The sequence below is a fragment of the Phoca vitulina genome, unplaced genomic scaffold, assembly GCF_004348235.1.
Source record: "Phoca vitulina isolate PV1807 unplaced genomic scaffold, GSC_HSeal_1.0 scaffold2, whole genome shotgun sequence".
NCBI classification, from domain to species: Eukaryota; Metazoa; Chordata; class Mammalia; order Carnivora; family Phocidae; genus Phoca; species Phoca vitulina.
Genome location: NW_022589705.1, coordinates 81,867,725 through 81,880,935, shown reverse-complemented (window position 1 = coordinate 81,880,935; position 13,211 = coordinate 81,867,725). Strand labels below are relative to the sequence as shown.

Here is a 13,211-nt window from a genome sequence, read left to right as displayed (position 1 = left end):
GGATGGGTGTCTTTAAGAAAGTCACATCCAAACTAAGACCTTGAGGGTGATTTGGAATTAGCCAGGCAAAGATGAAGGGGTGGGGGGCATGGGAGGAAGAGAGGAGCAGAACAGCAAATATTCCAGGCAAAGGGAATAGCCACAAAGCACAGCACAGATAAAAACTCTGAAGCAGGGTGCCTGGGTGGCTCAGTCGGTTAAGCAACTGCCTTCGGCTCAGGTCATGATCCTGGAGTCCCAGGATCGAGTCCCGCATCGGGCTCCCTGCTCAGCGGGGAGTCTGCTTCTCCCTCTGACCCTCCTCCCTCTCATGCTCTCTGTCTCTCATTCTCTCTCTTCAAATAAATAAATAAAATCGTTAAAAAAAAAAAAAAAAAAACTCTGAAGCAGAAAATAACGTAGCACCTTTATGGAAGTGAAGGTCAGTTTGTCTAGAGAGCTGGAATGGGGCAGGTAGTAAGAAACAAGACTGGAGACTTTGGGACCTGCATCCAGGTAAGACCATGAAAGGAGCTGAAATAAGTTCAAAGGGCTATTAAAAAGACCAGGTAGGGAAGCAACATTCATTCATTTATTCAATAAATATTTATTGAGCACCTGCTATCTGCCAGGCACTGTTCTAGGTGCTGAAATGACAAGGTCATATTTGCTTTTAAAACAGATCTCCCTGGGGGTCCCTGGGTGGCTCAGTTGGTTGGCCTCAGGTCATGATTTCGGGGTCCTGGGATCGAGCCCCACTTCAGGCTCCACACTCAGCAGGGAGTCTGCTGGAGATTCTCTCTTCCTCTCCCTCTCCCCCTGCTCACTCTCTCTCTCTCTCTCTCTCAAATAAATGGATAAATCTTTAAAAAACAGAACAAAAAACAGATCTCCCTGGCTCCAGTGTGGACAATGGTTTGGGGAGTGGGGAGGCAAAAACAGACACCTTTGGGAGGTGTGACACTCTAGGACATAAACTAGACTTACATGTTGGTAATGAACATATAGTCAGAATATTCACAAATTTAAACAGGAACATATGGACTAGTTATTAAGCTGTATAACATAGCAAGGTGGAGAAATCAGGATCCCCAGGAAGAATTCTGAATTCTTTTTTTTTTTTTTTTTTTTTTTTTTAAAGATTTTATTTATTTATTTGACAGAGAGAGAACACAGCGAGAGAGGGAACACAAGCACGGGGAGTGGGAAAGAGAGAAACAGGCTTCCCGCTGAGCAGGGAGCCCGATGCGGGGCTCGATCCCAGGACCCTGGGATCATGACCTGAGCCGAAGGCAGATGCTTAACAACTGAGCCACCCAGGCGCCCCAGGAAGAATTCTGAATTCTTACAAACATCAGGCAGAGTTTCCCCAAGTCTTCCAGTTCAGCATCTCATGTTCCTGATGCAGAGGAACACAGAGCACCGTGTGTGTGCACGCTTACTAGGTGCCAGTCTAACCGAACCCTCACAACCCACGCGGAGGGAGCAGCATCCCCATCTGACAGACGACGAAATCTAGGCTCAGAGAGTTCTACAGCCGTCCCGAGCTCACACGGAGCACAGGCGGTGTGGCCTGGGAGGCTGAGCTGGGCGTGCTGGGAGTGAGCCCCACCTCACCGCTACACGCATGCCACAGAAGAGCTGTCCGTCCACGGACACTGAATGAATGACTCTGACTATAAAGCTCAAGCTCCTTCTGATACTTCTGTGCTGTTATATGGAAAGAGAGCCAGAAGTGTTTATTTTATTTATAAATGTTTACTTATTTTTAAATATAACACAAACATAAAATCAATCAGGTTTATTTATCAATGCAGGAACATGAGAAGCGAAGGATGTGAAGCCCACGCGGAAAGACCCCACCAAGTGAAAGGGGCTTGGGGAAGCCTTCACGGAGAGGTGGACCCAGCGCTCCGGAATGAAGCAGGTGGCGGAGAAGACGGCTGGGGATGGAAATGTCTGTTTCTCTGCCCTCTGAGAGCAGTTGTCACTAGTTAAGGACTAGGACACGGTCTGCGGGAGGAAGCTCTTACCTGAAGGCCCCCATGCCATGCGAGAAGATGATCAGGGGGTATCCAGAGTCCTTTGTCTTAAAGGGGCCATTCCAGCTAACAGGCAGGCGACAAGATCCTAACAGAGACAGGGGCTATAGAATCTCTGGCTGCCCCAACGCCGTAATCCCAGGGGCAGCCTGGGCAGAGGCATGGGTGGGGACATGTGCCCCTCCTCAATGGAGAAGCACCTTTTGCCCCTGGAACAGCCCAGGACAATCAATCACCTTCCCTTTACCCCTATCTTCCCTAGAAAGTACAAATATGATAGAAAATGGGAAGATAAATGCAAAGAAGTACTGAAGAACTATGGGGAAAACCCCTGAGATGCCAAGACAGTTGGCTAGAGTTCCTCATGGTGGGGCCTGCGGGGGAAGTGGATGAGTCAAGGCGACTTTACCCGGAGAGAGGAGAGCTAAGGAGGAATCAATGATAAAGTCTGGATTCGAATCCGGGACAACCTAATGCTGTAACCAAAGCTCTCGTGTATATAATCCTCTCCCGACTCTCCACACCACACTGGCTAATGCATGCCCCACTACAAGAGGGCTGGATGATGCCAGCTACACAGTACTGTGCCTGCCTAGGGATCTCCCAGGAACATAACCAAGAAGCTGGGAAAGCACCTGGGGGTGAGGCCAGCACTTACCTACAGCCAAGCTGAACAGCAACCCCCCCCAGCGCTTATTAAAGCGCAGGTAACTGGCCAGGCCGGTGCAGTACTCAGAGCGGGGAATCCACAGGGGCTGCTCCATGGTCTCCTCCACCTCTTGGCAGGGGTAGAAGAGTCGAAAGAAGCTCCCCTATAGGAAAGAAGAGAGCAACTGCTCAGAGCAAGAAGCCCAAGCTCGGTTAGGTTTCCCAACAGACACATCCGGTGGGTACGTGGGGTGCCAGCAAAGCAGGCCACCAAAATGGGGCACTTAAGCTTCAATTCATACACCTGAATTTTGCATTCAGAAAATCCAGAAAGAAGCAATTTTATTTTTAGCGTGCACGTAGGCTTATGTTATTTCAAATAGCCGACTGTATTTTAAATGACATCTGGGGGACACCAAAATATTTTCAGTGCTTGGATCAGACAGACTTAAATCTGGCCCGGAGCCCAGGCCTGTAGGAGCCCTGGGAATGCATCAGCTCACAGGCCGGATGGGGTGGCAGCCGGGGGTCCCCCAGGCCCGTTCTCAAGGCTGGCCCTTAGGAAGCAGCAGCACGCTCGTTTCACATGGGAGTAGGTAATGGGTTAACAGGAGGTATGTGCCTCTCACAAGGGAGAGGGGGAGTCCAAGGGCCAGCAGAGAAGGACCTAGGAACTGGTGGAGGCCAAGTCCAGAACCAATGCAGGAGGGAAAACGGATAAAGGTAGGGGAGGAAAAGGAGGAGCAGGTCTTCCTACCCAGGCTGGGGAGTCAAAGGCTAACTGCAAATGGTCCACTGCTCCCCCTCGCACACCTTCAAATTGGGATGAGACCAGAAACCTTTCCAGATCAGGCAGCTGCTCTTAAGACCGGGCAGGGGATTTGAGAGCTGCCCTTGGAGCTTGAGCCCCCCTTTCCTCCTAGCTGGCAAAACAACCCCTCTCTGGCTACTGAGAGGTTTCTACCCGGAAAGAGGAAGAAGGTGGTCAGGGAAGACAGACCTGGGGGCTCTATCACCAAATCCAGACCAGCTGTAACTCAGTTTCCCCCCTGCTGAGAATCACACCGTCAGACTGGCTACTGCAAAGTCAGGGTGCAGAAGCAGCAGGAGGGATGTGCGGGGACGGAGCTGGAGGCACTTACCTGGAGACCCTGGCCCTCCATCACATCACCGCAGCCTACGAGGTGGGGTCCTGTGACAGGTGGGAAGCCCACGGACTGGTTCACGCCCATCTGATCACCAGTTGAAACAAACAATGAACTGGGAAGTGCTGAACTTGATGGCTGAGGGCAGAACACAGAAGAGCCTCTTGCTGGTTTCCTCTTAGCTTCCTGTTGCTTCTGTGTTATCTGTCACCCGTGTCCACAGCTCCTTATCACCCCATCTCCCTGCCAGGGACTCGCTCCGTCTTCCACGTCATCTGCTTTGCTACACTGACTTTGCCAAGGTTTAAGGGCTGCTTTGTTGTTATTGGGAACAGGGTGAAGACAGTTGGGGAAAGAGAGCTTCCATGCTCCCCAAAACCCACTGCCAAGGGGGCGCCCAGGTGGCTCAGTCAGGTGAGGGTCCAACTCTTAGTTTCAGCTCAGGTCATGGTCTCAGGATCCTGAGATCAAGCCCCATGTCGGGCTCCACACACAGCAGGGAGTCTGCTTGAGATTCTCTCCCTCTCCCTCCCCTCCCCTTGCACGCTCTCTCTCTCAAATAAATCAATCTTAAAAAAACAAAACAAAAAAACCCACTGCAAAGTGTTCAGCACCTACCACATGCCCAGCGTGGCAGTAACCTCTGCAGAGAATGTAACCCAGACCATACCCTCATGAGGCCAGGAATAATAATAAGATGTATTATTCGCTCTGTGTCAGCACTGAACTAAGCTCCTTCCATACAGTACATCATTTCATTCTCTCCACAACTCTCTGAGGAAGGTCCTATGAAGACCCTGTTTATAGATGAGGAAACTAAGGCACAGAATAGTTGAATAACTTTCCCGAAGTTATCCTGTTTCGGGGCAGCAAAACCAGGTCTGTCTCATCCAGACCTAAGCTCTTAACCCCTATTGATCCTGCTCAGATATAGGTCTACACAAACACGGACCTAAACTACTATAAAAGTGGCACTTAGGCTAGGCCTTGAGGTATGAGGAAGATTTAGAGGCAGGGGAGAGGAAGGAAAACATTTCTACACAGGACACAAGAACAAGAAAGGGCAGAGATGGGGAAGAGTATGATGTGGCAGTAGATTGACCAGGAGCCTTCTAGATCAACCAGGAGCCTTCGACATGGCAGGCGTGCGTGTTCCTAACTAGCCAACATTCCTGTAACTTGGCTGCTCCCTAAATTGGGGCCAATGCCATTGCTCTCTATCCCTCTTCAATCTCATCATTCCCAGCAGCAGCAGCATCACGACACTTACAGAGTGCCAGGAATTACACAAAGTGCTTCAATACATTATTAATTGAAAAACTGAGATGAGGAAATTGATGCTTGACAAAGTCAGGTCATTTCCCCAAGAACATACAGCTAACAGAGCCAGAATTTGATCGTGGGCAACGTGGCTCTAACAGTGGAGAATATGGTCAAACTTCTCCATATCCAGTCTATCTTTCCCTCCTATGCCGTACCCTTTTGACTTGGGTGGGGCTGACTGTGCCCCCCCAACTTCTAGACTTGGGCCTTAATTGACCTGAACCGATCAGCCCCTGGTGTCCCCTGGTCAGTCTCTAGATGAAGAGTGGGCACATGACACAGTTGATCCATTCAGAGTAAAGCCCAGGACTTTGATGGTTGAAGATGGAAACGTTCTTTCTGGTTCTGAGGTAGAGTGATGTGCAGATAGGAAGCCCTGAAATGTTGCAGCCGCTTTGCTACGAGGATGAAGCTACCCACGGAGGATGGCAGAGCAGAGAGAATCATACATATGGAGTCATATTTGTGAAGACATTAAGAATCTCTAGATCCGACAATACCTGAAAAACCTGACCCACTTCTGGACTTTCTAGTTACAGGAGTCAATAAATCCCCTTTTTGTGAAAACCAACTGACTTTAGATTTCTATTGCCTGAACCAAAAGCATCTAAACCAATACACTGCATCCCAGTCCCACATTTTTAGTCATTACACTATGCTGCTTTCTTTAAGACACTCTGGGATGGATCAGAAAGTTTCGATCCAATCGAGTCCGGGCAAGAAGAGACATTAGAAGACATTTCTATCGATCCTTGCCACAATCATCTCTCACCCTCCCCACTACACGTAGGTCCTCAGAGGTCAAGGGAGCTGCACAACATCACAAGCAGAACTACTATTACACATAGATCTCCTGGTTGCCAACTTCCAACTGTCTGGTCCAGTGGCAAACCCCAAATAACCAATAATCTGAACATCATTCTATTTAACTTTGGAATATAACAAATGACTTTCTTTCTACTACCCTGTAGTTGTAGAACGCAGTTCTTTTTAAAAAGAAACCAAGCTTGGGGCGCCAGGGTGGCTCAGTTCGTTAAGCGTCTGTCTTTGGCTCGGGTCATGATCCCGGGGTCCTGGGATCAAGTTCAACATCGGGATCCCTGCTCGGGGGGAGGGGAGCCTGCTTCTCCTTCTCCCTCTGCCACTCCTCCCTCTTGTGCTCTCTTGCTCTCTTTTTCAAATAAATAAATAAAATCTTAAAAAAGAAAGAAAGAAAGAAAGGGAAAGAAACAAACTAAGATCCTGACGCAGTCAGCGGACTGGGTCAGGATCTTAGCCAGAGTGAAGTTGAATATGTGCTGCTTAGTCTCAAACCCTGACCCCTCGCCGCTGGGGGGCACACACATGGAAGACCTAGGGCAGGGGCGCATGATACATGTCACGCACATGACAATGAAGCAGCTCCAAGTTCTAACTGCCAAAAAAAGAGGGTCAGATAAGAGGATCAGATGCAGGAGTTCTGAGAAGCACACTTCTGTAGCTTGACAGCGGAGGGCAGAGGAAGATGGCAAAAGTTGACTTTCAAGTAGAAGAAAGTGCATGAGCTAAGGCACAGAGGTAAGAAAGCACATGTGAGAAGAGAAAGGTGTGAGAGATTTGGAGGGCAGCAATCTCTCTAGCGCTAGGCTAAGGAGCTGGAATCTACCCTGGAAACGGGCGATATTAAGTCTGAAGGAGCCAAGTTTGAGCCTAGCTCCTTTGCTGCCTAGCTCTTTAACTTTGGGCAGATCCTCTGATCTCACTGAGCCTGATTCCTCATGGGTACAATAGGAAACTATCCATCCTCGTAGGGTTGCTAGGGAGATAAAATGAAATAATGCATTTAAAGCACCTCGTGGAGTACCTGGCTCTCATGAAGTATTCAGGAAATATTTGTTGATCGAGTGAAAAAGTAGAAACAATGGGAATTGGCAAATGAGTGGATTTGGGGAGGCAAGGGAGACAGAAGAGCCAAAGATGAGTCAGGTTTCAGGATTGGGTGACCAGATGATAGTAACTTCTTATGGGAAGAGATTTCAGTCTTACCCCATATAGAGAACAGTGCTTGGGATAGGAATCAAGATGAGTGGAGTTAAAAAACTGCTAAACAGAAGGGAGTAGAACTCTCTAGTACTCCTGGAAAGTTTCTGGAAGAATCTTTAAGTTTGGAAATAAATACAAACTAAAACTAATTGGCCAGAATGAGGCATGCACAAAAATGAATCTGCATTCCCTGGGCTCACATTAACTGATGCCCAAGGAAGATGGGGAGATGGGAAAATTCAATTTTGCCTAAGAGACACACACCCAGAGTATCCAGAGTCATTTCTAATAAATGCCATAGAATTTTCCAAGGAAATCAGCCCACGTGTCTCTACCTTCTTTTGTTCACCTCATCCAAACAATTCACTGTGGTACCTGTTTAGAAGCCCCTCCATCCACGCAAGCCTGCCCCACCCATCAAGGCCCAGTGAAATCTCTGGTTCTCTGTGTTTTAACAAGTCCTTCCACCTGCCCTCCTCTCAACTATAAGCACTGTCCGCATCCCTCACCTGCTAACCAATCATGGGCTGCCTTAGGATAGCTCTTGGATAATTACCTATTCTAGCAGTTTTCAATCAGTGACTTGCCTACAAGTGGTCCAAGTAGAACCCAGTTCAGAGGCTCCTGAGTCTATTGTCACAGTCACCTGGGAAACTTTCAAAAATATACATTTTAGGGCCCTCATTCCCAGAGGTCAGTTTTTTTTTTTTTTAAGATTTTATTTATTTATTTGACAGAGAGAGACACAGGCAGAGAGGGAACACAAGCAGGGGGAGTGGGAGAGGGAGAAGCAGGCTTCCCAATGAGCAGGGAGCCTGACGCGGGGCTCCATCCCAGGACCCTGGGATCATGACCTGAGCCGAAGGCAGACGCTTAACGACTGAGCCACCCAGGCGCCCCCCAGAGGTCAGTTTTTAAAAGCTTCCCATGTTTCTCACCAGCAAGGTCTGAGAACCTCTGGTCCAGATGATACATAGGACTTTTTATTCAGAGATGCATCCATGCAACAAACATTTACTAAGTGTATACAATGTTCCAGCCCACCATTTTATAGGAATGAAATGCTAATGACTATGATTTCACTTGGTTCAATCCCCATGGCCACCTAGAAGCATGTTCCTGCCAGTCACAAGGCTTAATGTAGTGCCCTGCATAGAACTGGTCTCAATAATTAACTTATCCAATGAATCTGATTTAATTTTTACACACTTATGCCTCATTTATTTGGATATACATACCATATAAAGGCTGTGTTTTATACTTCTTTGTAGGCCGAACCATCTACCTTCATGCTTTTCTTATGTAGTAAGGACCCACGAAATGCTCCTTTACTTGGCTTTGATTTAAACCCTCTCAATTCTTTAATCTGTCTTTTTTACCCAAAAATAACACTATATGGTATAGTGTAAAAAGAAAAGGCTGTGGTGACAGTCTGAATTCCAATTCTTAATTGGCTGCGATCTTGAGCAAGTTCCTTAAATTCTAAGCCTCTGAGAATTTAACCATATGACAGAAATAATAGCACTCATGAAGTTGTCGATGAGGATTAAATGAAATAATGTATATAAAACACCTAACATGTAGAAGGCACTATAACGAGAGATGGTAGCTCTAACTACAAGTTATAGCATGACCTCTCTGAGCCTAAGTTCCTTATAAGTAAAATGAAGACACTTCAAAAGTTAAATTTAAATGAGGAAATATATAAAAATTTTAAAAAATAAGTAAATAAGAAAAGTGATATTGTCTAGGGCTTGGTACATTTTAAGTGCTCACAAAATGTCAGAAATTAATTAATAATGCTATTGCATCATACCCGGCCAAGGGGTCAAGGTCTCTTCCATTTTTTCTGTATTAACCCCTTTGACAAAATGGATTCTTTCCTCCCAGCCTTTTTGAGTCTGAAACACCGCAGCGAAAGTCACAGTGTACTAAAAAGGCCCACAAGAGACCAGGAGATGGACAGTGCCTACCATGCAGCTGTCCTATCTCCTGCCAGGGTCCTGTTTCCAGTGAGCTGAAACCAACCACCCTTTCACCAGCTGTGTGCACTTTTCATCACTGGCTATTTCAGGACAGAGTCCAAGAGAAGCACTTCTCGGGGGCTTCCTTTCAGACAAAACTCTCTGGAGACTTAAAGCTCATTAGTCTGGAGGAAGTGAGGAAATATCCTGCTCTTGGATAATGGAGACACCAAGCACTCAAGGGGCAGGCTTGAGCAACAAGGGGGCAGAGATAGAAAAGGACCCAAGATAAGAGTGTTCGAGAGCATTAATAATGATAATAAAAATAACCTCTCTCGCTTGTGGAGGCTTTACAGTTTAAAAGAGCTCTTTCATACCTATTAGCTTATTGGCTCCGCAAAAGAGCCTCATCTTAAGACTGACAGAGCAACTGCCATCTCCATTTTGTAAATGAAGAGCAGAGTCCCAGGGAGATTGCTTGATTTGCCCAAGGTCACACAGCGAGTGAGCTGCAGAGGTGGACTAGACCCTGGGTCGGCTGAGTCCGGGCTCTTCCACGGAGTGGAAAGAAGGAATGGCCACCCTTCTTCCACTAGCATGAAACAGCGGAAAGTGAAGGGAAGAGAGAAGCACACAAGAGGCGTGGTGCCTAAGAAGCCCAGCTTTCGCGGAGGTCACGTTGTGTGCTGCGGGTGGGGCTGTGGGGGGCTGGGTTCTACCACCAGAGCTCAGGGTGGGAGTCCGGGGGCGCCGGGACTGCAGGCGCGAGCTGACAGTGGGAGTGTTAAGGGTGCGGGTAGATATTGGAGGTGTCTGAATAGGAAACAGAAAAGGATGAAGGATTAATGCGGAGTTACTGGGAATGAGACGAGCAACCCCCAAACCCGGCTGGAGGATGAAAAAGTCGGCTGATAGCTCAGTTCAGAACAAGAGCTTTCTCCAAACCAACTTACCCAGTCAAGTTGACCCCTCAGAAGTAACCCAGAAGGTCAACTCCACGGAAACCAGAAACTACTGCGGTCCTCGTGGCCCTTTGGTAGGTGTAGTTTCCAGAACTCATCATTGACGCCTAAAAGCGTTCCCCTCCTCTCTGCCTGGAACTACAACTCCCTAGGTGCATCGCGCAAGATGGAGCATTGCTACCCTAAGACTACAATCCCCAGAGTTCCAAGCGGCCCTCCATTGTTGGATGAAACCGCCGAAGGCCCGGGATGCGGCGCGATTCCTCCCCCTGGTGGTCTGAGGCGTCGCCGCCACGATTACAAGGCTCGGGCGGAGGGCTATTGTTTATAGTCCCGGTTAGTAACCCTCCGCCTCACCATTCCTCAAATAATCCCCGGGCGTGCCTACAAATAGCCGTGGCTTCTTTTTATTTTCAGGGAGGTGCGGGGATTGGGGGGAAAGTCTGAGCCTTTTTTGATGACGCCCACTCGGCGCTCTGTGAGAATATGAAACTGGTCATTCAAGTTAAGCGCACATTTTCTACCAACCCATACCTGTTGACACTTGTGATTTTCCATTGTCCTTCAGAAGCTCGCCGACAGAGAACGGGGAGGAACCTGAGCGATCACTGGTCCTCCCGGCCTCCAGCCCCTCCATCCGTCATCACTTTACTGCCCCTATGCTGGTTCTTAGGGACACGGTGGTGAGCAAGATACTGTCCCTAGCCTCAAATTAAATCACAATCTAGCGGAGGATTCCGACAAATGAAGAATTACAGCACAGCGATATGCGCTCTAATAGGGGAAAAAGGGGGTTGTGGGAACCCTGAAAGGGGGCACCTGCGCAGGCTTCTGGGAAATGGGACCGTGTCAGCAAGTCTTCTTAGAGATCTTAGAGAGTTATTAAAATTGAGAATTGAGGGATAGGACTTAGCCAGGAGTACAGGGATTGTGAAGAATGTCTTATATTCAGGCTGGAGCACAGAAGGGTGAGGGATGGAATGGAGAGACACCTGAGGAGGTAGGTAGAGCCACATCCTCAAGAGTCTTGTAAGCTTCTGTAAGAAATTTGGATCATTCAAGCGATTTAAAAACTTTCAACAGCTTCCAATTACCTACTGAATGAGGTCCCAGCTTTTTCGCTATGATGCAGGCAGGCGGGGTCTGAGGACCCAAAGGGGGTCCTGCAGGACCAGCCAAGAGGGTCCTTGGCTTCATGCAGGATGGAAATCAAACTCGAGCCAGCAGGAGGTGAAAGTGGTTTATTGAGGATATAGAAACAGCAGATACAGAACATTTGGGAGACTCAGAAAGGAAAGGAGCATGAGTCTTATCTTTGCTTGGGGTCTGGGGGATTTACTGATGATCGTGGTCTGATGCACATGTCCTCTCAGGCATCCAGGAACTGGTCAGAACAAGGTCAGGGTCCAGATGTCCATCCTAAGTCTCTCACTCCTTGGAGTCACTCACTCCTTGGTCTTGGCGTTGAGATGTCTAGCGCCAGTGGTCTGGAATATGCACATGATGGCTTTGCCCAGGAGTTCCTTAGATATTATCTATTGTGCTGGAAGACTCCAAAGATATCATTAACTCTTTGTCCCTTACAAGGAGGACATACATACGATAAAGCATGTTTGTGTAGGGCGGGGGTGCAGGTCTAGCAAGAATAGAAGCCCAAAAAGGAGCAAAGGAAAAAAAAAAACAGCTTTTCCTCTCACGTGGTCTCTTTGGCTTCCCTGCCTCAGCTTGGCATTAGAGATCCTCCTCAACCTGACCCCCCACTACTTCCCCAGAAGTGTTGCTCACTCTGACAGGGATCTCCTCTCTTCTGCTCTGCCTCCAGCTCCCTTCACCTCCTCGCCAATCTCGAGATGTATCGGGTTTTTGTTGTTACCTCCAACCCTTTACTCATGCTCTTTCCTCCACTAGATGCTGCCCTGCCTGGTGGCCTGTCTAATCCTGTTCTTTCCTTAAAAGTCAGCTAGGCTCTCCTCCCCGTGAAGCTTCCCTGATTCCTCCAGTCCCAAAGGACCTCTGCCCCCTCTCAATTGCTGGGATATTTGTGTGTACCTCTCATGTGGGGGCTTACCTCACACTGCCTTGTGCCATCTCCTAGGTGGGAGGTCTTAACTCTGCAAGAAATTGTGAGCTCTCTGAGGTCAGGTGCTGAGTCCTACAGGTGATCCCCACCCAGCCCCGTCTCACATACCCTCAGATCACTGGTCCAGAGTCCCTGTTTTGGTCTTCTTTAGGCTCACCCCTGCTCCTGACACTGTCACCACCACCATCCCTCCAGGAGCCACGATAAAGTCATCAGGAAAGAGTGATGGCAGCACCAGACTGTGGTAATTAAGCCCCAGATTTAATTAAAGCTGTGGTTAGTGGCAGTGACAGCAGAATATAAAAAGCTTAGCACACATCCGAGAATGCTCTCTTTGGCACTAATTAATCGGTGCTTTGCAGCTGGCCCAGAACACCCAGGACTAACTAGAGTCCCCAGTCATGAAAGGAGCAGCTGGGGTCACTCCTCTGTCTCCTACTCCCAGACCAGCCTACGGTGGGGGTATTTGCTGGGCAACTGACTTTTAAACTTCCCAGGGACAGGGACGTCACAGCCTCCTTTACCTCCTTTGTCACTGTTAGGAAGATCCGTCTTGGGCCCAAACTCCTTTTGCAAAATAGAATGCTTGAGTTCAGTTGCATTTTCTTCCAATCTAGTCTTTTTTGGGATAAACAACCCAAATGTTTTAAGCTTTTAGCAAGCAGTTGATTTTCCAGGCTTTCATCATAGATCCTGTCCTCCCAACAGCCCAAGGTTCCCTTCCAGTTGGCTACTATCCCACTCCAGCCTTCTCCTTGTTGCTAAGTTACTAAATTGATATTTAAGTGACCAGTTTGGATCTCCTGCTCTCTCCACTACCTGCCAAAGTTGTTGGACAACACTTTTTAAAATCAAACTATAATATATATACAATAGAGTGTGTAAAGTGCACTACTAGTAAGTGGACACAGCTTAATCTTTTTTTTTTTTAGATATTTGATGTAGGTTGGGGCACCTGGGTGGCGCAGTCAGTTGGGCGTCGGATTTTTGGTTTTGGCTGAGTTCGTGATCTCAGGGTCATGAGATTGAGCCTCAAGTCGAGCTCT

General features: G+C 48.0%; 1 protein-coding gene across 2 annotated transcripts in view; it reads right to left on the bottom strand.

The window, feature by feature from the left end:
* Positions 1–10,197, bottom strand: part of PAFAH2 (platelet activating factor acetylhydrolase 2) — a 30,385-nt gene extending 20,188 nt beyond the window's left edge. For both annotated transcript variants that reach the window (XM_032390849.1, XM_032390859.1), the window contains exons 1-4: positions 10,077–10,197; positions 3,812–3,952; positions 2,680–2,833; positions 2,013–2,109 (exon numbers count right to left, since the gene is read on the bottom strand). In XM_032390849.1, the coding sequence (XP_032246740.1) occupies positions 2,013–2,109; positions 2,680–2,833; positions 3,812–3,901 (341 nt within the window). In that variant the 5' untranslated portion in view covers positions 3,902–3,952; positions 10,077–10,197. The remainder of the gene's footprint in view (positions 1–2,012; positions 2,110–2,679; positions 2,834–3,811; positions 3,953–10,076) is intronic.
* Between the last annotated feature and the right edge of the window lie 3,014 nt (positions 10,198–13,211).